General features: G+C 45.6%; 1 protein-coding gene and 1 long non-coding RNA gene across 2 annotated transcripts in view; one reads left to right on the forward strand and one right to left on the reverse strand.

Moving 5' to 3' along the window:
- Window positions 1-5217: 5217 nt before the first annotated feature.
- LOC121443017 lies at window positions 5218-13462 on the reverse strand. Its single transcript, XR_005973620.1, has 3 exons — window positions 13390-13462; window positions 5412-5532; window positions 5218-5306 (listed from the first exon to the last, which is right to left on the reverse strand). It is a non-coding gene; the product is annotated as an uncharacterized LOC121443017 (long non-coding RNA).
- LOC121443016 (ubiquitin-conjugating enzyme E2 D2) overlaps window positions 13370-24963 on the forward strand; it is a 38740-nt gene continuing 27146 nt past the window's right edge. Inside the window, exon 1 of the mRNA XM_041644699.1 lies at window positions 13370-13801. Within this exon, the coding sequence (XP_041500633.1) occupies window positions 13778-13801 (24 nt within the window). The 5' untranslated portion in view covers window positions 13370-13777. The remainder of the gene's footprint in view (window positions 13802-24963) is intronic.

Genomic DNA, 24963 nt, shown 5'->3' on the forward strand with positions numbered 1-24963 from the left:
GGTGTCTTGGCCGTGGGAGGAGGGGGAGGGGTGTTTTTTTCCACTCTGGGAACTTGCTTTCTGATTCAGGCTGGTGAAACACAGCTGGTCTAAATCAATTCACATTTCCCCATCTGACTGCCTCTTCTCAGGTCTGTGAGATGCCATGTGACTGGCACTAGTGACACCTGGTGGCCAGTTAAACTAAAAGGCAGCTGTCTATTGGGTTCAGGTTTGTACGCCAGGGCCTAGTACAAGATCTGACACAGAGAAGACCCTATCTTTCGAGAGGTAAAAGAATGACTGGACACGGACGGAAGGGGGGGGGTGGATGCTGTGTCCACATGCTGGAGGCCCACCAAGGGAACAAGCAGGACCCTAAAAGGGGCCAAACAATTCACCTGCTCAGGCATGTTCATGGGAGAGCCTCTGGTGGTTTCTCCTGTCCCTCTTCTGTGCCTGTCCTGTGTTCCAGGGACACCTGTGAGGCAGGTAAAGAGCTATTTGAGGAACACTGCACCTGCCTCTTGGCTCAGTTGTACTAGGAGCTATGAATAGAGCCCAGGGGCTTGGGCTAGGAACGACTGAGCAAAGCTCCTTTCAGGGGGAGGCCTCTGGAGTGGAGTTCTGCAGCAGGGTACATGCTCAGCATCCATGAGTCCTCACCAAAGGGAGGAAGGGAAGGAGGGAGGGAGGACAAAGAGAGGGCTCTGAAGCCCAGGGAAGGCAGAAAGGTAACAACCAGACTACCTCAGAACCAGGGCTCTTAGACTCTCTAAGACAGAAACACGAACAAAAGGAGCCCCAAGTAACAAGCAAGGCCCCCTAGATGCAGACAGGAGGTGTGACATCTACCACGGACTCTGGTGCATACCCTTGCCCTTCAACCAAGGAACTATCGTCTCCCTAAACTGAGGGGGAGTCCCCTCTAAACCCATCTATGTCCCTTCCACCAAGCCCTCTGCCTTATCCACAGCTCTCCAAGGGTATGGACTGACTTTCCCTCTCAGAACCTTTTCCTGGAAATGTGAGAGAAACTACATGCCAAGTACGTAGAAGAGTGTTTGGTGCGTGACAGACATCTAAGTGATCTGGAACTACCCAGTACTTGAAAAGTTGAAGGAAGAGAATTTTTGCCACAAGTTCAAGGTCAGCCTGGGTATGTAGTGAGTACCAGGATGGCCTGGATTGGGCTACAGAGTGAGACCCTCTCTCTTAAAATATTAAAATGGGGGTGGGGGAGGCCAGGGAGTGGTTAGAAAGCTCTCCTAGCACACGTGAAGCCCTGGGGTCAGTCATCAGGGTGTGGCGGTTCTACACTGTAATCTCAGTACTTGAGAGGTGGAGACAGTGGGATCAGAAGTTCAACATCATCCTTGGCTACATAGTAAATTCGAGGCTAGCCTAGGCTACAGGAGACCTTGCCTCCAAAAAACAAAAATACTAAACGACACTGCTATTGGCATTGCTATCTTCTTTAAGACCCAATTTAAATCTTGCCCACAATCCTCAATTAAAAGGCAACATCCTCAAAGACAGAGGCAAAGGAAGGATAGGACCTCACAGCAGTCTGTGTTAACTTCACACAGCATCTCTGACTTGTTATCTTGGCATCAGTCCTAGGGCTGGACAGTCTTCGGGCCCTCACCTGAGCTTGCTTTCAGTTTTCATTCCTCCAGGCTATACTGAGTTATTTATCTGGGCTGGGCTTGATTTTTCTCTGATAGATCAAAAGCCAGAGGCACTGTGCTGTAGGAGTACAAAGATACTATCTCCAGTTGCCCTGGGTGAGACACTCAAACCCCTAGCACAGGAAGAGAAAGCATTGAAGTCTCAGAGCAGAGAGCTGAATCGTGGGCCTTGGGAGGAAGTGTAGCCCCAAACTAGACCTCTGTGAATGACAGCTGAGGGAAACTCTTAGAGTCCTTTATGCCCAAATCACTTTCTGGATTTCTGTTGCCCTCATTCCTGATGCCAGGTCCTCGTATATATTGTCTTAGCTTAGACTATGCCCAGATAGTCATCCATTCCATCCTCAACAAGTATTTACTGAGTCTCTTCTCTGTGGCGGCACCTAGAGCACTGGGCTTGCTCCTAGAGCAGTGCTCAGTAGGTGGAGTTTTGAGTCAGCTTTTTGCACAGCTAGAGTGTGTACTCTTCCTTTCAGCACTGGGACTGTCTTGTACCCAGAGTGAAAGCCCAGGACTTCGGGAGAGCAGGATCAGGCGGACCTTTCAACTCAATTTAAAGAATGAGTCCTGTCCTTTGAAAAAGGCAACCTGTGTGAGCCTTGGTGTTCTTGAGTCCTTACAGCATGGGCTGCACCATGGCAACCTGTTTGCAAACATGTTTGGTGGTTCTGGGGTAGCGACTTAGAAACTGCACACTTAACAAACCCCGGTAGCGAATTTGGGGCAAGTGAAGACTGTGGGTCCACAACTGAGGGAAAGAAGGGATGTTGGGCTCCGGGGTCCTGGTGGAGGAAAGGTGGTGGTAGATCTGACGCAGGAATTTGAGCTTTATATCCCACGAAAGTCCCCCAAACAGAATCTTTACAAAGATCTCTCCTCCAGCTGCTGAGCAAGAAATAGTGAAGTGAACCCGATTGCTGATTGCTGGCTGAACAACACCCATCGCGGTGTCCCGGCAACGGCCAGAGTCCACTGGATGATGATGATGGTGCTGCAAGGTTCTTGGTAACGCATTGTCGGATGTCCAAGACCCCAACTCAGGAGGCCCTCCACTCTGTGGTCAGAGTTCCCCAAAGGACATTACCCAGATAGGCGGAGGCCCCAAAGGTGTTAATCCCTTCCTCTGCCCTTTGGTAAATTGTGCCCCCGGCTCGCCTTCCCGGCATGCCTCCCGGGAGTGACCTCATCGGCTCGGTGCCGAGAGCTGGGCTTCGCTAGATGGCGCTGCTCTCAGTCGAGAGCTTGACTCTAGTTGGTGCCAGGGCGATCACCCGGCACCAAATGGTCTTTGATCACTGCTGACTGCTTGCTCCCAGCTCACGTCTCTGCTTTTCCACGCTTCCCTCGGGCGCCCAAATCAGGAGACTGGGCTTCATACAGCATCCTTGGGAGCACTTATCCTCAAATGGACAAGCAGGCAGAAGCGGTCGAAGAATCTGTTGTCCTGTTTCGGAATAGTCTTGGAGCTCTTTCCTGAGGACACCCAGTCGGCCCCAGCGGACAGTCTCCAGCTGTGACTCCAGGAGACGATCTTCCAGGACCTTGGTTTACCTTAAAATGAGATGGAAATATATAAAAACTATTTTAAAATATTGTTAATGGTGGTAGGGCATGGGGCTGCCCCACGCAGCTGCCTGAGTTGGTGGTGGTGCTGTGATGCTTGTGTGGGTACTACTTACCTGTGTATGTACATATGAAAGCCAGAGGTCAATTTCGGGTGTCGTCTATCACTCTTTGTGATATTTAGTACGTGTACATGGGTGTAGATGCCTGCAGAGCCCAGAGACATCGGGGTCCCTCCGAAGTTTCGGTTACAATCAAGTGTAAGCCACTGACTGGGGACTAGGAAATCTAACTCTTCGAGAAGGCAGGATGTATTTTTAACCCCTGAGCAATCTCTCCAGCTTCTCATCTTAGTTAAGATGGGGTTGCCTCATTTAACCCGGGTGCCGAGGATCCAGATCCAGGTTGCCATGCTTGTTCAGCACTTTACCACGAACCATCTCTTCTGGCCATGAGTTCAGAGACCTACACTCTAAGATTTTATTTTTAGTTTTTAAAAATAGAGTCTCACTGTGTAACTCTGGCTGGTCTGGAACTCACAGAGGCCTGCCTGATTCTGCCTTCCAAGTGTTAGAATCAAAGGAGTGCTGACCAACCTGCCTGGCAGAAGATGGGATTCTGAGTGTGTGTGTGTGTGTGTGTGTGTGTGTGTGTGTGTGTGTGTACCCGTGCACACCACCCTTGAGCACATTTCTCAGATTCTCAGAAGCTGTTGGATACTCTGGAGCTACAGGCTGCGGTGAGCTGCCTGATGTGAGTGTTGAGAACAAAGCTCCAGTCCTCTGGAGAGCAGCAAGCACTGCTGCTGAGCCACCTCTCAGCCCCAGAAGCCAGGATTCTTTACGGCACCTTCAAAAAGAATTTCAGGGCGGGGGAATTTCAGAATGAGCTTCTATGAAGCAGAAGTGGAATTTATTAAAAAGAGGGTTTTTGTTTCTTTTATTTGTTTTTTGTTTGGTTTTTCGCAACAGGGTTTCTCTGTGTAGCTTTGGAACCTGTCCTGGAACTCGCTTTGTAGCCCAGGCTGGCCTCAAACTCACAGAGATCCTTCTGCCTCTGCCTCCTGAGTGCTGGGATTATAAGCCTGGGCCACCACCGCTCAGCTAAGAAGAGATTTTTTAATATAGATGTTAGCATGGATTTAATAGAAAGGTGTTTGGGGAAAGGATAAGATACAACCTGGGTATGGGCTTCTCAGGGAAGAATCTTGCTTAACTGACTCACAGTGACCATACGTACAATTTCAGGCTTGCTGAGAAACTTTCATTTTTATCTTTTGCCTTTTCAACAAATAAGATTATAGGGTGCTTTGGTGATACTTGGGTAGAATTATAGTCTATTAGGATAAATTCATGGGTCACAAGGTTGCACGAGGGGATGAAGAGGTAGGTAGCATTTACTGTAAATGGGATTTCTTGTGTGATTCATAGAAAACTACAGGTTTGCTGAGTGTGGTGGCTCATGCCTTTAATCCCAGCACTCAGGAGGCAGAAGCGAATGGACTTCTGTGAGTTTGAGACCAGCCTACATAGTGAGTTCCAGGAGAACCAGGGCTACAGAGAGGGACCTGTCTCAACACTACCAAACCCAAACAAACAAGCCCTGCAGGTTTATAGCTAGGGAAGGAGAAAGACCACATCCACTTAGGTGTCAAGTGTAACTCACTGCTATTTTAACATTCTGTTTTTGTTTGTGTACTTGGGACTAAACCCAGGGCCTCTCACAGCCTAAGTATGTGCTCTGCCACTGAGCTAAGAGCCAATTTTTAGGGATTAAAGGTAGTACTACTTCTTGGTATGTTGTGTGGGGGGGGGGGGGGGGAGGGTCAGTGGAAGATGGTTGGAGAGGTGCTATCTGGGGTACAAGAGAAGAATGAAGGAGAAAAGTAGCACACACTTCCCTAGGATCTTCAGCCTTTGATGGGGCTACCTCCCAGGACGGGAGTGAGTCGGGTATCCTGGGAAAACTGACTTGTAGGCTCTCTGAGGTGATTGCTGCAGGCTCGTTTGAATAAGCAGGTCCAGCTATGGAAATGGGTGCTCGTGAGTCCACTGTCTTCTGCTATCTGATGCCCTGAAAGCCAGAGAAAGATGAACATCAGGCCAGTCAGATATAGGCAGTGCAGATATAGACCCACAGACCCCACAAGGACTGAGTCTAGACCCCAGAGATACCCACCTGTAAGTAACTACTATGCCATGCCAGTGTCCTTCCAGATCATCAAAGTCCTCACTCCACGGGGCTCATTTTCAGATTCTCATGGCAGAGACATGGCACACCAAGGCTCTCTGCCAGGATGCTGCAGAGTTTATTATTGTGTCAAGATTAGTTTAGCAAATTCACACCCAAAGACTGATTCCCCAGCCCGGCGGTGGTGGTGCATGCCTTTAATCCCAGCACTCGGGAGGCAGAGGCAGGCGGATCTCTGTGAGTTCGAGACCAGCCTGGTCTACAAGAGCTAGTTCCAGGACAGGCTCCAAAACTACAGAGAAACCCTGTCTCAAAAAAACAAAAAACAAAACAAAAACAAACAAAAAACAAACAAACAAAAAGACTAATACCCTAACATAGGGTGCATTGCCTTATACACCTCTTTGTCATTTTCCTTTTATATTTTATTCCCCCTTTTCTCTCTTACATGGTAACACACATTCCAACTGAGCGGTCCTTTGTTACATGGTTATGACAGTCACATATGTACACACAGATACTGATTATGCCATGTTGCCTTCTCTTTCTCCTAGGCGGGCCCTTATCACAGGCTAAATTCACAGAAGCCAGGGGCTCAGAACGTAGAAGTCCTTGACTATCTCAGCCCTTTCCCCAATACTCAGCATCATGTGAACCAGACAGTCAGACTTGAGCAGAGCAAGGCCCTCAGATGGCCAGATAGAACAGTATCATCTTTTCCTTCCTTGCAGTCTAGTGGAGGAGATAAGTAAACCGTGAGAACAAGACCTGACAGTGTAACTATCCTGGCAGGACTAAAGATATTCTAAAGAGACACTTGTGTTTCTTTGACTTTCGGATTGTTGAAACAATAGTCCCTGAGATAATTGGAATTTCCCCTGGAATCTAATGCTGGGAGAAGGAAATACAGATGGGCCTTTTGAGAGTCTGTGTTAGGGAGGAGATAAACCCAGTGGGAGGTAGAGAGGGCTGAGCAGGCAGCAGCCAGCCTGGACTCCTAGGGAGCCTGAGAATAGGAAACTCCGTTACCACGGGATCGGTCAGTCAGCCAGGTAAGCAGGTTCCCTGGATGCTGGCTGACCCTGGCACCCAAGGCCTCCCAGAGGATTCAGAGAAATGTTTATCACCAGGAGTGGGGTGTTAAGATTCTCTCCACACGTCTCTAAACTGACATGGAAACCATCCCTCTCTCACAGCACTGGTTTCTCGGCAGTACGTCCCTATCTGACCTCTTTCTCACCAAAGGCTGCAGAGAAGGGTGTTATCTTTATTCCCAGTTTATGGATAAGGAGACCGGTGTGGAAAAGAATTTCAGTCATTTTTGTCATAGTCAAATAGCTTGCAAACGAGCCGGGCAGTGGTGGTGCATGCCTTTAATCCCAGTGCTCGGGAGGCAGAGGCAGGCGGATCTCTGTGAGTTCGAGGCCAGCCTGGTCTAGAAGAGCTAGTTCCAGGAAAGGAACCAAAAGCTACAGAGAAACCCTGTCTCGAAAAATCAAAAAACAACAACAACAAAAAAAAAAAAACTTGCAAACAGTGGGACCAGGCTCTGTTTGCTCCCACCCCCAGCTCTACCACGGCGGGTGGTTGTTGGGGTCAGATCCAGATCTCCCAGGAAGGGAGAACCTGACGAAAGGGGACTTGAAACTTCAGAATAGGTCAGTTTTGTGGCCAGGGCTAAGAAAGCACTGCTAGAGCCCTTTGACAGCAATGGGGACCTTTGACCTTCCCTTGAAGGTCAAAGTTGGCTAATAGAGGTACCAGAAAGGATGGAGACTTGACTGAAAAGAGAGGGAGTAAGAAAACAATCCTCAGCCTGGTGGTGATTGCGCAGGCCTTTAGTCTTAATCTCACTCAGGAGGCAGGCCACCTGGTCTACAGAGTGAGTTCCAGGACAGCCAAAACTGTTACACAGAGAAATCCTGTCTCAGGGAAATAAAATTATCCTTTTGGGATCTTCGGGGTGTCATGAATGATGAGAGAGACAATGATTGAGACAAAGGCTATTGAGCTGGTAACGGAGCTAAGATAAAGGAGGAACTTTGAAAATACCCTGAAGGCCAGGGAAACTAGAAGGCCAACCAGAGGAAGAGGTGGGAGGGGCAGCACACTGGAGCTGCAGGCCAGAAGCCTGGAGCAGTTAAGGACCTGCAGCCTGCTTTCCTTTGTAACAGTCTCCCTCCTAGAGACGCTGGTGTTAGCTTTTGTTGTCATTAAGAGCTTAAGAATGCAGTAAAAACCAGGGAGAGGGCCACTGTTATGCAGTATCTAGCCACCTCAGGAGGCCCAGCGTCGGGGTGAATTGAGATCAAAGAAGGCCTGAAGATCCTAGAGAAGGGTGCCTTGAACAAGCCTCCAGGAATCCTGGGACCCTAGTCAAGAAGGCCTTTGTGATGATGATTAAAGGTCCAAATAGGCCTCCTACAGTCCTCCTGCCTCCCTTGCTGGGAGTCAGCCCCAGGCTCCAGAAGTGGGGGGTGGGGTAGGGCAAAATTTGGAGGTAGAGGGTGGACAGGTTAAGAACAGCTCCACACCACATTCAGGCCCGAGGAGAATGTAATCCTGCCCATTCACCCAACCTCCACTGCCAGCAGGTAACACTGGGTATGCAAAGACTTCAAGGTCCTGCCCCTTTCTCAGGCTTCATTGCTGCCCCACAAACTCTAATGGAGGTTTCTGAATCCAGGTGTAAAAGATGCATCCTTTTTACAGGGTTTCCCTGTGTAACAGTCCCAGCTTTCCTGGAACTAGCTCTTGTAGACCAGATTGGCCTCAAACTCACAGAGATCCACCTGCCTCTGCCTTCCAAATTCTGAGATTAAAGGCGTGCGCCACCACTGACAGGCCTCAATTATAGGCATCCTTTAAGAATGGCCTGTGGAGCCGGGCGGTGGTGGCGCACGCCTTTAATCCCAGCACTCGGGAGGCAGAGGCAGGCGGATCTCTGAGAGTTCGAGACCAGCCTGGTCTACAAGAGCTAGTTCCAGGACAGGCTCCAAAACCACAGAGAAACCCTGTCTCGAAAAACCAAAAAAAAAAAAAAAAAAAGAATGGCCTGTGGCCGGGCAGTGGTGGCATGCACCTTTAATCCCAGCACTCAGGAGGCAGAGGCAGGTGGATTTCTGAGTTTGAGGCCAGCCTGGACTACAGAGTGAGTTCCAGGACAGACTCCAGACTCCATAGCTACTGAAAAACTGTGTCTTGAAAAACCAAAAGGAAAAAAAAAAACCAAAAACACAAAAAAAACAAGAATGGCCTCTGACTGAGTGTGGTGACAGACTTTTAATCCATGCTCAGGAGGCAGAGGCAGACAGATCTCTGTGAAATCAAGGCAGCCTGATTTACATAGCTTCAGGGCAGCCAGGACTAGATCCTGCTACAAACAAACAAAAAATAAATAAATAAACATTATAACAGAAGATCTCTTGGACTAGAGAGATGGCTTAGCCGTTAAGAGCACTGACTGCTTTTCCAGAGGACCCAGGTTCAATTCCCAGCACCCACGGGGCAGCTCACAGTTGTCTGTAACTCCAGTTCCAGGGGACCTGACACCCTCACACACATACACGCAGGCAAAACACCAATGCACATAAAATTAAGAAGAAAGAAAGAAAAAGGCCTCTCTAATTGAAACACTCCAATGCATGAATTGATACCCCAGGGAGAGGAACCGAAATTGATTTGCAGGAGGGATTTCTCTCACAATTGACAACGATACATGAATGGCTTATACAGAAGTTCTGGAGAAACCCTGTCTCGAAGAACCAATAATAATAATAATAATAATAATAATAATAATAATAATAATAATTTCTGGTTAGTCTTTTGTTGACGTTCTGTAAGAATAATAACATGAAATATTCAACCAGAAAGAAACAAACTGTGTCTTTCGAAAAACAAGTGGTGAAACGAGATCATTGTTGCTTTTTCTCTCATAAAACATGTTATTAAAGCTGGGTGATGGCAGCACACGCCTTTAGTCCCAGCACTTGGGGAGGCAGAGGCAGGTGGATCTCTCTGAGTTCGAGGCCAGCCTGGTCTATAGAGCGAGTTCTAGGATCTCTCAAAAACTGTCGGTAAAGCTAAGGGAAGGCTATTAGAGAAGAAGGGCTCAGGGGGAGTAGAATCAGAGAGGGTAGTGGGGAGGTAAACATGGTGTAATGGTTTAAGTAAAATGCTGCAGGTCCCCGAGCGGTGGCAGGCAGCGGGTCCTGAGACTATGGCAGGCCACAAAGGCAGCCGGGCCCCAGGCAGGAAGCCGCGTGGCGGGTGAGAGACAGAGACATGTAGAGTGAAGTTGCATATTTATTTAGTAGGTTATGGAGGGGAAGGAGAGAAGGGGGAAGACCAGAGAGAGAGAGAGAGAGAGAAACAGAGAGAGAGAGAAACAGAGAGGAGGAAAGGGGAGAAGTGGGGAGAAGGTAGAGATAGAAGCTGCCTCTGAGAGAGAGAGAGAGAGAGAGAAAGGGAAAGGACTCAGGTTGGAAACTGAAGATCAGCTTGCCTCAGCAGACATGGGGAGGGAGTGGGTGTGGCTTGTGTCTTAAAGGGACAGGACAGATGATTACATATGGTCAAAGTATACTGTATGTCTGCATGAACATTCCACAAAGAAATGCATTGTTTTGTACAATATATGCTAACAAAAATGTGAAGAAGACCAAGAGCAACACAGCCTTCACCCCCAGAGCCCCAGAAGGACAGCCATATTGACAGCTTTACAGAACCCTGAGGCTGACACAGAAAGACCATGACTTGGAGGACCCACCCGGACTACTCAAGGGGACCCTGTCTTCAGGGACTGGTGTGGGGGTGAATGACAGATAAAGAGACAATCTCCTGTAATTTCAGGAAGAGAGGTGTCAAGAGTTTGCGGCAAGTCTGGGCCACATGGTGATTTTACAGCAGCCTTGAGGCCCACTGAAGGGAAGCTCTTTCTTCTTGGTCAAGAAAATAGAATTTCTGGCTTGCTTGGAGACCTAACATTCCAGTTAGGCTAGGCAATCACCTGATTGAGGGAGTATCCTCAGGAAGGTAGATTTACTCTAAACCCAGCTGAAGAGATAGGAAGAATAATTATACCTTCAGGGAGGTGATGTACCTTTCCTTCCCAGAAAGGAGCCACAGGCTCTCAGAGATTCCCTTCCTGAGGGGCTTTCCCTGCCACTGGGCTTCGCAGTCTTCAAAGCGCCTCTCTTGCCATGGGCTTGGCTTCAGTGCCACCTTCACTCCCTGGCACAGCCTTTTCTTTTCCTTTTAATCAATTGTCCTCTGCGCACCTGTTCAAGTTTCCGCCTTTCCTGCCCTGGGTTTCTGTTTTCAACTCAAATAAAATTGTTCTGAGTCCTTTATTAATTTTTTTTTTTACAAGACCAGGGATATGGCTCAGAGTCTTGGAGTACTTGGTGTTCTCACAGAGGACTGGGTTTGATTCCCAGAGTAGCGCACAACAACCCTTAAGTCCAGTTCCAGGGGATCTGATGCCCTTCCTGGCTTCTGTGGGCACCAGGCAAGCACATGATGCACACACACACACACACACACACACACAAAACACACATATATGTAAGCAAAAACACTTATACATATAAAATAAGATAAATAAATCTAAAAACTTAATTAAAAAGCAAGACCAGACCAGCACTCGGGAGGCAGAGGCAGGCAGGTATCTGTGAGTTTGAGGCCAGCCTGGTCTACAAGAGCTAGTTCCAGAACAGCTAGAACTGTTACACAGAGAAACCCTGTCTGGGAAAACCAAAAACCAAACCAAACAAACAAACGAAAAATCAACAACAACAAAACAAAAGCAAGACCAAGACTCTCATAAAGGGACCCCAATTTCCAAGGTAGTAGGTGAGGTTCCAAAAATATTCCAGTAACAGTATAATAACTTGCCTCAAAAAGAAAAAATAGAGAGAGAAAACAAAACCAAAACAGCAATGGGCTACGGTCTTTGTTGAGTGGGTAAGCAGGTAAGTGTATTTGCTATGCAAGAATGAGAGCTTGAGTTCAAATCCTTCAAATTCATATAAAAGTTGGTCAAAAGGCTGGAGAGATGCTCAGTAACTAAGAGCACTTGCTCTTACAGAGAACCTAGGTTCAGTTTCCAGCACCCACAGGTGACTCAACACCAAGATTACTTCCAGTTCCCGGCGCTCTGACACCCTCTTCTGGCTTCTAGGCACAGAAGGAGAACATAGACATCAATGCAAGGCAAGATACCAAATCACATAAAATAAAAAAAAAATAATAAATCACCAGGCGATGGTGGCGCACACCTTTAATCCCAGCAGGGAGGCAGAGGCAGGTGGATCTCTGTGAGTTTGAGGGCAGCGTGGTCTACAAGAGCTAGTTCCAAGACAGGCTCCAAAGCTACAGAGAAACCCTGCCTCAAAAAAACAAACAACAAAAAAAAATTAATCTTTTTTTTATTTTTCCCGAGACAGGGTTTCTCTGTAGCTTTGGAGCCTTTCCTCGCAGGCATATCTACGAGTTCGAGGACAGCCTGACCTACAAAGTGAATTCCAGGACATCCAGAGCTACTCAGAGAAACCCTACCTTGAAAAACCAAATAAACACATACATACATACATACGTACATACATACATACATATCTTTAAAGAGAGAGAGAGAAAAAAGAATTGTCTGGTGTGGTGACACACTTCTTCAATCCTAGCATTCCGAGTTCAAGGCCAGATTGATCTCTATAATCAGTTCCTGGCCACCAGGGCTACTGAGATGATGTCTCAAAAAAAAAAAAAATACGTAAGTAAAATAAGGGCTGAAGAGATGGCTCAGTAGTTAAAAATTCTGACTGTTCTTCCAGAGGATCCAGGTGAATTCCCAGCACCCACATGGCAGCTCACAACCATCTGTAACTCCAGCTCGAGGAAATCAGGACCCCTATTCTGACCTCCCTGGCACTAGGCATGCTTGTGATACACAGATATACATTCAGGAAAAACCTCTCTCTATATAATGATTTCTTTGAGACAGGATTTCAAGTCAGGTCCTGGACTAGTTATGTAGACCAGGTTGGCCTCGAACTCACAGAGATCTGCAGACCTCTGCCTTCTGAATACTGGGATTAAAGGCATTCGCCACTACTGAGCTAATTTTTTAATTAAAATAAATAGGTAAGCAAACAAACAAACAAATAAATGTAAAACATCCAATATATGAAAAATTAAGTATAAAAATCGAAATGAGGCAGCGGTAGAGTGGCACTCTCGGGAGACAGAGGCAGGTGGATGTCTGTTAGTTTGAGGCCAGCCTAGTCTACAAGAGCTAGTTCCCCCCCCCCAAAAAAAACCCTGTCTCGAAAAACCAAAAAAAAAAAGGGTTAAAAAAAATCCTTTCCATATTTTCTTATTCTCCTTGGCATATTTCCTAAGGCTAACAGGCTGGTGGCTGCGGAAAGAACATTCGAGTCATGTCCAGTCGGGGTCTTGGTTGGATGGCCAGCCTCAAGGCTCCCCTTTTGCAAGCTCTAGGACCATAAAACTGCCAATAGATGAAGAGTTGTGTGACCTTGAAAGTCCCTTTCTCTTTCAGGAAAGTAGCAGTGGGATTTGGTACTTCCTTCTGAGTCTGCTGGGGACTAAACAACGTGGGGAACGCGTCCCTTTAAGCGTTTATTGATCTTCGAAGCGCCACGCGCACAGGGTACCGGGGGCCAATTTGGGGCCTTGGCGGAGGAGCATCTAGAACCCGCGCCTAAACTCTCGCGAGATCGCCTCTCCGTGCCTCGCGACGTCATCCCCTCCGCGGCCGTGGATGCGCCGGCGCCGGCGCGTAAGGTCCTCGCAGGGGCGGCCCGTATCCTTCCGCCGCCGGCCCGGCCCTCCCTCCCAGGCCCGCCAATCCCGGAGCCTCCCGACCTGCCCCTCGGCCTGGGCCCACCCCGCGCTCTGGCGGCCCCACCCCGGCGGCGCCGCCCGCCCGCCCGCGCGTCTCTTAGTCCACCTGCATCAGGCAAGCCAGCAGGCTTTCCCGGCTCCGCGACCGTAAAGCTCTCGGCGAGCCCGGGGTCTGGGGCGCTTCCTCCTTGGCGGAGGGATCCACGGCGGCTGAGGAGGCGGCGCTGAGCCTACGAGGAAGAGGCGGCTACGGCGGCGGCGGCTGTGGCAGCAGCGCATAAAGGGGCCGCCGCCGGGTGATGCGGTGACCGCTGCGGCAGGCCCAGTAGCTGAGTGGGCCTCGGCCCTCAGCTCGTCGGATCCGCGCTTCGGAGCTCCCGGTCTTCTCCGGCCGACTCGCGACCGCTCGGGCGGTCTCAGGCCCCCCTCGCCCCTTCCCCGTCCCTCCCCCGTCCCCGTCCCCGCCCCGGGGGCCGTCGCCACCGTTTCCCACCATGGCTTTGAAGAGAATCCACAAGGTAAGCGGCCGGGGTGTTGCTGTGGGAATGGGCCGCTGGGAGAGCCCGCTGAGTAGGCTGCGGCCTGCACTTCCCGCGGTCGCCTCCGCCGGGCTCGCGGCGTTTGCTTCCCGCTGCCGGCGCCGGCCCCACGGGGCGGCCTTCACACCCCACTCCCAGAGATGGCGCCCGCGAAGGCCGGAGCGCGGGGACCCTGCTAGGCCGAAGTTGCTCCGGTCCTCGCCGTCGTCCACCCCGCCTCCTTTCCAGGCCTCCCTCCAGCCTGGGATTTGCTGCTCTCTAGGGCTATTGTCCGCCTGGGAAGGGGACTTGGACGGCGCGGGAAGGGGGGTGGGGGCAGCAACTGGGGCGTTGGGCGGCCCTATGGTTTGAGGTCGATAGGGCTGCTTGTCCAATCTCTGTCCCCCTACTCGGGCGCCCTACCCGGAGCTCCCTGAGATCGAGCACCCAGACAGGGTGCGACCGGAGGGTCCCTTTGCTCGATCCGTGACTGTTTCCTTGAGTTCATTTAACTCTTGGGCAGCTGGCTGCACGCTGAAGTCGTCCTTACTGGTCTGGAAAGTCAGAGGGAAGAGAATGCCCCTCCGGAGGGCGGAGGGGGTTAAGTGGAGAAGCGTTGTTCCTCGGGGTTGCCGCATGTCGTCGGAGACTAACCCTTCAGTTTTGCAGGACGGGAGCTAGTGGAACTACTGTTTACCTGGTAGGGTGAAGCCAGGCAGTTCCGAAAACCGAACGTTGAACACCGCCGGAGAAATTCCTTTCACAGACTTCTCCCAAAATGATTTTAACGCTAATATTAGACAATATATTCGTGAAGACCTAATTTAGAAGGGATTTTACTCGATTTTTGGTTAGAAATAATTTCTTAGTTCTTTTAAACGAAAGGTTAGCCACTTAGTTATTGATATGATTTAGTATTAGGATAGCATAGGCTTGGCGTAAACTTCAGTGTCCTCCCCCTCAATATTAACCTTTTGGTGTCACTATTATTTTTTTCCTTGGACGTAAGAAGTCACCCACTGTGAATTTTGTTTGGTATTTTATTTGGCTCCTCAGATGGGCCATATTAAATCTTCACCTTATTAGTAAGTGGTAGGGCCTGGGATTACCCATAAGGGCTGATAGGATGGGGACACAAAGAATGGAGAACGAAGTCAAAATGCAGATTGAAAGATGGGAAACCACAGTTCAGCAATTGGTCCTCATTTTATTCTTTATTCAAGACTTCGAATGTGGAATTAATTCCATTCCTTACCGTGAATTAGCACCTTACCAACTTTTGCTTGATTTTTTTTTTTTTTTTTAAGAAATCAAAGGATAGGCTTTAGCAATAAGTCTTGGCACTAAAATGAAGCAGGGTCTTTGCTAAAAGAAGAATGGACTTGGGGCTGGAGAGATGGCTCAGCGGTTAAGAGCACTGGCTGTTCTTCTGAGGACCTATGTTCAACCAGCACCCACATGGCAGCTCACAACTGTGGCTCCAGTTCCAGGGGGTCTGATAACCTTCACATCAATGCCCATAAAATAAAGATAAATAAATTACTATTTTTTAAAGTATGAGCTTAGTGAAAGATCTCTTGAAAAACCATGTAAAGGATAAACATCCAAGTAATGTGTATATATCGTCTCCTCTCTCTCTCTCTCTCTCTCTCTGTCCCTCTGTCCCTCTCTCCCCCTCCCCCTCCCCCTCTCTCTCCCCCTCTCATTTTGGAGATGGGATTTCTCTGTGTAGCAGCCCTAGTTGTCCTGGAACTTACTTTCTTTGTAGACCAGGCTGGCCTCAAACTCAGAGATCTTCCTCCCAAGAGCTGGGATTAGAGGCACCTGCCACTGCCACCCAGCATGTGTAAGAATTTCAAAGACTTTAACTGTCATAGATCCTTATAGAGTCTATTGGGAAGTTATCAATTTGAGTTGCTGTTTGAGTTATACCTATAGAAGATCCCCCAAAGCTGGGAGAGAAAGTGAGTTTGATGTGTGATAATTTGCAAAGATTCTTAATTTTCCTTAAGGTAGGGTCTTCCTAGCTCTGTTGGCTTGCAACTTACTGTGATGTAGACCAGGCTGGCCTCAAACTCCAAGAGCCATCTGCCTCTACCTTCAGAGTGCTGAGATTAAACCAACGAGTTAATAGCTTTTAGTGTTTGTGTTAATATCTGTGCTGTAGAGATTTCTTCAGAGAGGGCGATAACACTGACTCAAAACATACACTTAAGTCTTAAAATAACATTTGCCCCCAGCTGTTTTTGAGATTGGCTGTCACTGTTGTTCAGGTTGGTATTTATCCTCAGTACTGGGATGCAGGCAGGTACCACCACACCTGCCTTCACTTTAAATCTTTTTGTACAGTACAAGGAATTGAGCCCAGAATCTTATGTATACTAAGGCAAACACTCTACCACTGAACTACATTCCCAGTTCTTATAAATCTTTAAAAAGGAAATCAGGTTTAGAAATGATCATTTGTCCTTAAAAATGTCTGTGTATGTTTCACCCATAGCCCTCGCTTGAACTATTTTACACCTTTCCTTGCATCCTAGAGATTGAGTTTTTGTTCAGGGCTTCTCTTTGTAGCCCTGGCTGTACTGGAACTTGCTTTGTAGACCACTCTGGTCTCGAACTCACAAAGATCTACCTGCCTCTGCCTCCTGATCCTGAGTTCTGGGCTTAAGGATGTGTACAACTACCATCTGGCTATTTGTTTCAATAAACCTTTTACAATTATGTGTTTTACTTTATGAATGTTTTGCTTTCATGCATCTGTGTGCTCACTGTATATGCCTGTTGAATCACCTGGAACTGGAGTTAGACGTGGTTGTGAGCCACCATTCAGGAGCTGGGAATCCAACCTGGGTTCTCAGCAAGAACAAAAATAACAGCTCAGCTGTCTCAGTCCCCTAGTTATTTTCCTGATACAGGTTTGCATGTATTCCAAACTGGCCTGAAACTATGTATAGGGGCATGACTTTGAATTTGTGCTCCTTCAGCCCCTACCTCCTGAATACTGTGACTGTAAGCATGTCCCACCCTGTTAAGTTTTAAGTGGCCCTGGAATCAAACCCAGAGTTTGAACTCCGCCATCTGAGGTGCATTCTTAGCTCAGTTTTTAAAATTTATATATGTATCTCTCTATTCCCATTTAGTAACCTAGAACCTTTGTTGAAGTCAAGTATGACTTGACTTCTCTTAGACTGCCAAAGACTAGAAAAATCCCTCTTTTATTTTCATCAAAATTATTGTGAAAACAAAAGCAGAAGTTGTGTTTCTCAATTGTTTTTTTTTTTTTTTTTTTGCGTGGCATATATAGTTTATATTGGCTTAATGGATACAGTTAAAACCATTCCTATCTTATCCTCAGCCCAATATATCTGATCTGGAATCCCAAGACTTGCTTGGTCTGAATAATCAGTTTTAGTGTTGCCTTTCCTGTTGTCAGACTCTGAAAAGAGCTATTATTTAAATATCCCTTCGACCTCAAATGTCATGAAGTGGGTTTTTTTCCCCTTTTGTTTTAAAGATTTATTTGTTGTGTATGCAGTGTTCTGCCTGCACACCAGGAGAGGGTATAAGATCTCATTATAGATGGTTGTAAGCCACCATGTGGTTGCTGGGAATTGAACTCAGTACTTCTGGAAGAGCAGTCAGTGCTCTTAACCTCTGAGCTATCTCTTCAGCCCATCATGAAGTGTTTTATCTAGTTCTAATAGAATTCTTAAATTTTTACCTCATTTGACAGGAGGCATCTTTAGAAATTCAGTATTTTGCTGGATGGTGGCACTTGGGAGGCAGAGGCAGAGGCAGGTGTATATCTGTGAGTTTGAAGCCAGCCTGGTCCAGGACAGGCTCCAAAACTAGAGTAACCCTGTCTTGAAAAGCCTCCCAAAAATAAAAAATAAGAACTCAGTATCTTACTTCTTTGATATATAATGCAAATTTTTGTCTGAATTTGGTACTTTTTGTCTGAATTTTTGTACGTATTTTTTATTTTTTTGAATTTCATACATGCATAGTCTGTTTTGGCCAAATTTACAGCACTTTTTATTTTCACTGCTGAGGATTGGACCAAGGAAGGGCCTTGTACATTCTCAGCAGATACCCCACTACTGAGTTACCCCAAGTTCTGGAAAAAGCTTTTGATGGGCATTATTTTGATGTATATCTTGGAGATTCCTGAGCTAGTCTTTAGCCAAAATTTACCATGGAGACACATTATGAATAGTATGGTTATAGCAGGGATTTGAATTGTGTGTGCACATGTATGTCTTCATGTCTGTGTGTCTGTGTCTATACCAAATAGCCTTCTGTGTTTCAGTTTTCTGCTGACTTTATAGGTTTTGATGCTTTGAGGCCTGCCTGCCTCTCCTAGTACCACCCCCAGCCCTTTTCCAGTTGGCTGCATCTCATCTGTTGTGAGCTAAGAAACCAGATCACAGAGCTTATTAAAATTGTGTCTAAAATAAGATCCAGTAGGCTTTGAGTGAAGAGGGTTTCGTGTGTTCTCTCAACTGTATGGTCTCTTTGACTGATCAAAGACCTTTTTGACTTCCTGTTTTTCCTTTTACCTTTAGTTCTAAAGATGCAGGTGCCCTTGTTGAAATATAGGCTTAATTTTTCTGTTTTTGAGAAGGTTAGCAGGCTGAATATTTTGATTCCTCCAGGAGTTGTAGAGTGACAAAAGAGAAGGTACTAGTCTTGGGGGTGAAGCACAGTAGGGAGAGTGCTTGACTAGTTTGCAAAGCCCTGTTTTGATTTCTAGCACCTTGGATACTTATGTAATCCCAGAACTGAGAAGATGATGACAGGAGGATCAGAAGTTCAAGGTCATCCTCAACTACAAATTATCTTTGAGGGCAGTTTTGGGTACATAAGATTCTATCTTAATAAGTAAATGAGCAAGTTCAGATACTTTAAAACATAATAATTCCTTACATATTTTAATGGTGTCTTGATAGTTTAAGGTTTGTGTACGTAGCTTTGAAATATAGTAATGCCATCAATGATCCAATAGTAAGGCAAACTTCTAAGACTCTTAGGAGACAAAACAAAGTTCACAGTTAAAAAAAGGTTTTGAACTCAAGACAGATAACTAAAAGTAGGATGTAACTAAAGTAAAGGAGAATGAGGGTGCTAGAAAATAGGGCATCTGCTACCTATCTCTCTTGAAATGTTGCTGGGATTAAAGTGGGTAGTACTGTCCTGATTCCTAATATTACTAAATTTAAAAATAGTATTGGCCATTGAATTAAGAACAATTGAAGGTAAAATGTTTGCCACTACACTTAATCTCCTGAATCTCAGAAAATAAAAACGATAACTGCTAGAAATGTGTGCTGTGTGTTACATTAATATTCATAGAGGTATGGGTTGAGTAATTTTTGGCAAAATGATGAAACAAATTACAAATATTCCTGTAGAATACTGAATACTAGCATGAGTGTTTGGTTTACTGCCCAGGAAAGCAGGCATAGCTTACTTTAAAAGATAAACGTCATGGTATAGTTTTCTGGAAGGTCTCCCTCATTAGACAAAGATTCTTAGATGGGCATACTCCAGCTAAATTAAGAGGCAGAAGCAGGAGGATTACTTGAGTCTAGGAGTCCAAGACCAATGTGGGAAACATTAAGAGCCCATTTTTTAGAATAAAACAACTGTAGGCATAGCCAAATCCTGGAACACACTTTTAGTGCATGCTTGGTTCATGCCTATTTGCAACAGGAAAAGTCTTGTCAGTGTACTACTCTTTGTTTTGTTTTTTTGTGACAGGGTCTCTTATGTAGTCTTGACTGTCTTGGAACTCACTGTGAACTCACAGAGATCCGCCTGCCTCTGCCTCCCGAGTGCTGGGATTAAAGGCGTGCGCCACCACTGCCCGGCTACACTTGCTTTTTCTATAAAAATTAAGTTTTGAGCCGGGCGCTGGTGGCGCACGCCTTTAATCCCAGCACTCGGGAGGCAGAGGCAGGCGGATCTCTGTGAGTTCGAGGCCAGCCTGGTCTACAAGAGCTAGTTCCAGGACAGGCTCCAAAACCACAGAGAAACCCTGTCTCGAAAAACCAAAAAAAAAAAAAAAAATTAAATTTTGATAGTTTATAGTGTAAGGAAACAAAATACCATTTGTTCTGTCTAGAGAGCCACCTGATGTGGGTGCTGGGAACCAGATCAGTTCCAGTCTCTTCAACAACAACAGAGCATTTAATATCCACAGTTTAATAAAGTAACTGCCTTTGGGCTTTTTCATTTGTTAAATTTTTAGGAAAATTTAAAACTCAGGCCTAGCCGGGTGGTGGCGGTACATGCTTTTAATCCCAGCATTCGGGAGGCAGAGGCCAACCTGGTCTACAAGAGCTGGTTACAGGCCAGGCTCCAAAGCTACAGAGAAACACTGTCTTGAAAAACATAAAAACAACAACAACAAAAAAAAAAAGCCCCAAAACTCAGGCCTATAGAAAAATTAAAAATCTAGTGTTATTTTTCTTTAGCTGTTTCTGAGGAATCTGCTGATGTGATTCCATGGCAATCCCTAGTTTTATTTTTTTCCAAAGTAGGGTCTTGTCACCTGGACTGGACTAAGGCTTGTCTCTCTAGCAGAGGATGACTTCAAATTCATGTCTCTACCTCCTGAGTGCTGGAATTAAAGGAGTATACACCATGCCTCTTAGTTTTAGTAGTTTAGGCTTCTTTCTCTTTCTTTCTTTCTTTCTTTCTTTCATTGATTGATTATGTGTACAGTATTCTCAGTATTCTGTCTGCCTGTTTTCCTGCAGGCCAGAAGAGGGCACCAGATCTCATTCCAGATGGTTGTGAGCCACCATGTGGTTGCTGGGAATTGGAACTCAGACCTTTGGAAGAGCAGGCAGTGCTCTTACTGCTGAGCCATCTCTCCAGCCCCTGGCTTTTTTCATATTTCCAAATATTAGGTTTAATTTGTTTGCCTTAGGCAGGAATGTTTTTGAAGCTCAGTGCTGTATATCTGCACCTTAGGTGGCAGATGATTTGTTTAGTTGGCTGCTTTTCATTGCATCCTGTCTGTTGGTATGTTGTCATTTTCCCATTTTATAAATACTTGTTAACCTTGTTTGTATTAGCTATCTATTGCCACTTAAGAAAGTGACTGTTTAAAACATACCACACTTTTTCATACAGGAATCTGAGAATGGTTTATAGCTAGGTACCTCCTGAGTGCTGGGATTAAATGTATCTCCCATCATGCCCAGCTCTGAAGTTTTAATTACATGGTAGGTATGTATTCGGTTAGGTGCTTGAGTGCAGGGTGGTTAGGGAGTTAAGAACTGAACTCAGGTCCTCCTCAAGAGCAATAATATACTCTCTTAACTGTTAAACCATCTCTCCAACCTTCCTACTTTAAGAGGGCCTTCTCTTAAATGTTCTGTGTTTAGTCTTCAACTTCACAGATAGTAACAGTTATGCTAAAGTATTGATTTTTATATGGATGTACTCTTGTATAAAGCAATGGAATCTAGACTTTGTTTCAATTTGGGCAATTGTTTATAGTTCTGTCAGCTATTATAAGGGTTCTAGTATCTATCTTCACCATTATGCCTTATCAAAAAGCAGATCACAAATCACAAGGACTGTAGGATATCACTTGACACCCACTAGGAAAACAGTAACTGCTTAGCTATCTTGCTGGTCCTGATAGTGATTTTTTTTGTTTTGTTTTTGTTTTTGTTTTTCGAGACAGGGTTTCTCTGTTGTTTTGGAGCCTGTCCTGGAACTAGCTCTTGTAGACCAGGCTGGTCTCGAACTCACAGAGATCCACCTGTCTCTGCCTCCCGAGTGCTGGGATTAAAGGCGTGCGCCACCACCGCCCGGCTTTGATAGTGATTTATTAGCTGCATTTTATTTAGTAGATGCTACTGCTGGAAAACTGAGAGTACTTATAGAGAAGGAAGAAATAATCAGTAACTTTTTGAAGAGAGAGAGAGAGAGAGAGAGAGTGTGTGTGTGTGTGTGTGTGTGTGTATAATATAGGAGCTGAAAAAAAATGACTCAGCAGTTAAGAGCACTTACTGCTATTCTAGTCTAGAAGTCCTAGGTTTCTTTTTTTTTTCTTTTAAATATTTATCACGTATACAATATTCTGTATGCCTGCAGGCCAGAAGAGAGCACCAGACCCCATTACAGATGGTTGTGAGCCACCATGTGGTTGCTGGGAATTGAACTCAGGACCTTTGCTTTGGAAGAGCAGGCAGTGCTCTTAACTTCTGAGCCATCTCTCCAGCCCCCTAGGTTTGTTTCTTAACTCCCACATGGCAGCTCACAACTTTCTGTAACTCCAGTTCCAGAAGGTCTGTAACCCTCTTTTGACTGCTGTGGGCAAAACACCATTAATTAAACATATATGCACACACATACATATGAAATGTGTTAAATCATTATCTTAACATCTTAGTTTTTATCAATCATGTGCCATAAATTTAATTTTGTACTATATATATGTTTAAGTTTTAAGATTCTATTATTATGGGCTGGAGAGATGGCTCAGCGGTTAAGAACACTGACTGTTCTTCCAGAGGTCCTGAGTTCAATTCCCAGCAACCACATGGTGGCTCACAACCATCTACAATGAGATCTGGTGCCCTCTTCTGGGGTGCAGGTATGCACACAGGTAGAACACTGTATACATAATTAATAAATAAATCTTAAAAAAAAACGATTCTATTATTATTAATTTTTCAGGAAAGGATTTCTTTGTGTAACAGCCCTGGCTGTGCTGGAACTTGCTTTGTAGACCAGACTGGCCTCAAACTCAGAGACCTGCCTGCCTCTGCCTCCTGGGTGCTGGGATTAAAGAAGTGTGTGTGTTGAGATAGGGTTTCTCTGTTTAGTAGCTTTGGCTGTCCTGGAACTCCCTCTGTAGACCAGGCTGGCCATGAACTCAGAGAGATTTGCTTGCCTAAACACACAAAAGCTTATGTTAATTACAAATGCTCGGCCAATAGCACAGGCTTATTACTAGCTAACTCTTATATTTATAAAATTAACCCATTTCTATTAATCTGTCTATTGCTATGTGACTTGTTACTTTTATCTGTCCTCTAGCATCTCTTGCTTCTTTGGTGGCTGTCTGGTGTCTATGACTCTGCTCTTCTTTCTCCCTATATCCTCAGTTTGATCATCTCACCTGTACAGTTTGCTTGGCTATTGGCTGATCAATTTTTATTAGCCAGTGAGAGTAATACATATACATAGTGTAAAAAAGGATTGTTCCACTACACTCGAGCACTGAGGTATTTTTAAAATTTTAAATTATATTTTATTTAATTTATTGTGTGTGGGTGCATGGAGTTATGCATATACCACAAAGTGTACATGGAGGTTAGAAGGCAACCTGTGGAAGTTGTTTTGTTCTTTCATTGTGTGGATCCAAGGTAGAGAACTTGGGTCTTTAGGCTTGATGGGAAGCGCCTTTTGTGCTTAGCCGTCCTGAAGACTTTATACTACGTTATAATTTTGCTTCCTTGGATTCACTAAAATTCTAATGCTGAATAAGGTGACAACACACCTGTCATTCTAGCACTTGAGAAGGGGAGGCAATAAGAATTACGAGCGTTTTGTGTGAATGATATATGTGAACCATGTATGTACTTGGTGCCTATGGAGTTCAGAAGAGTGGAGGGATTATTGTGAGCCATCATATGGATGCATTGTAATATTTTGTTTGTTTTGAGACTGGGTTTCTGTGTAGCCCTGGCTGCCCTGGAATCTGTAGACCAAGCTGGCCTCCAACTCAGATTGTCTGCCTCTCCTTTTCAAGTGCTGGGATTAAAGGAGTGCACCACCACTGTACGTGGCTGCATTATATTTTCATGCTTCTGTTATACTACAGAATACCTCTGCTTGCTACCTTTTCTGTATTTGTCCTGAAAATGCTTTTAGAACCCACAAGTGGCACTGTATGGTTTTTAAACATTCCTTGAAGAAAAAAAGAAAACAGATTATAGTAGGCACCTATTATCACTTTTATTAGTTTAAATCCATGAGGGATACAACATCACATGAATTCTGTGTCCGATTGCTTTGGAATTTGTCTTGAACCATGTCACTGTTTGCATAGGCCTGAGCTTCCTTTTGCCAGATTGCTCTGGTTTTGTTGTTTGCCTGTTCAGGAGTCCTTGCGTTGTTTTTTGTTTCATTTTGTTTTTGTTTTTTTTTTTTGCTTTATGCATATGAACACATCTCTTGCCTAAGTAGAATTCAGTTTTATCTTGGGCATGAATATTTTCAGGTTTTTTTTTTCTTTAAAAAAAGATTTATTTATTACGTATACAGTATTCTGCCTGCACACCAGAAGAGGGCACCAGATCTCATTATAGATGGTTGTGAGTCACAGTATGTTTGCTAGGAATTGAACTTAGAACCTCTAGAAGAGCAGCCAGAACTCTTAACCTTTGAACCATCTCTCCAGCCCTGAATATCTTCAGTTTTAAGAAGCACACTCATAGCCATCAAAAATGACCTTGAACCACAACCTTCTAGACATACTTGCATTTCCCAGCATGCCTCTGCAGGTGCCAAGATTGTGAAAATGAAATTTTTTAAATGTGTATAAATTTTACCTGTGTGTTGAGTATGTGTACCTTGGTCTGTTGCCCCAGGAACAAGAACATTGGATTCCCTACGACTGGGGTTAGAGATTTGGGGACTGCCACATGGATGCTGGAAATTGAACCTAGGTTTTCTGCAAGAGCAGCTCAGTGCTCTTAACCTGCTGAGCCAACTCTCCAGCTGTGTGTGTGTGTGTGTGTGTGTGTGTGTGTGTGTGTGTGTGTGTGAGAGAGAGAGAGAGAGAGAGAGAGAGAGAGCGATATCACACATGGTATCAGAGAGAGAGCGCGCGATATCACACATGGTTTCTGTGGTGGTGATGGGGATCCAACCCACTGTTTTGTTAAGTGACATCTTCAACCCTTTTAATGTAGTCTGGGCTGTCGTTGAACTCTTTTAAAGATTTTTATTTATTTATGAGTGCTCTGTTTGCATGTACACCTACATGCCAGAAGAGGGCATCAGATCCCACTATAAATGGCTGAGCCACATTGTGGTTAGTGAGAATTGAACTGAAGACCTCTGGAAGAGGAGCCAATGCTCTTAACCTCAGAGCCATCTCTCCAGCCCTGATCCTCTCTAATGTGAGCCAC

This window comes from Microtus oregoni, unplaced genomic scaffold, assembly GCF_018167655.1.
Source record: "Microtus oregoni isolate MIOR12 unplaced genomic scaffold, Mior012 000098F_ref0000018, whole genome shotgun sequence".
In the NCBI taxonomy this organism is placed as follows: domain Eukaryota; kingdom Metazoa; phylum Chordata; class Mammalia; order Rodentia; family Cricetidae; genus Microtus; species Microtus oregoni.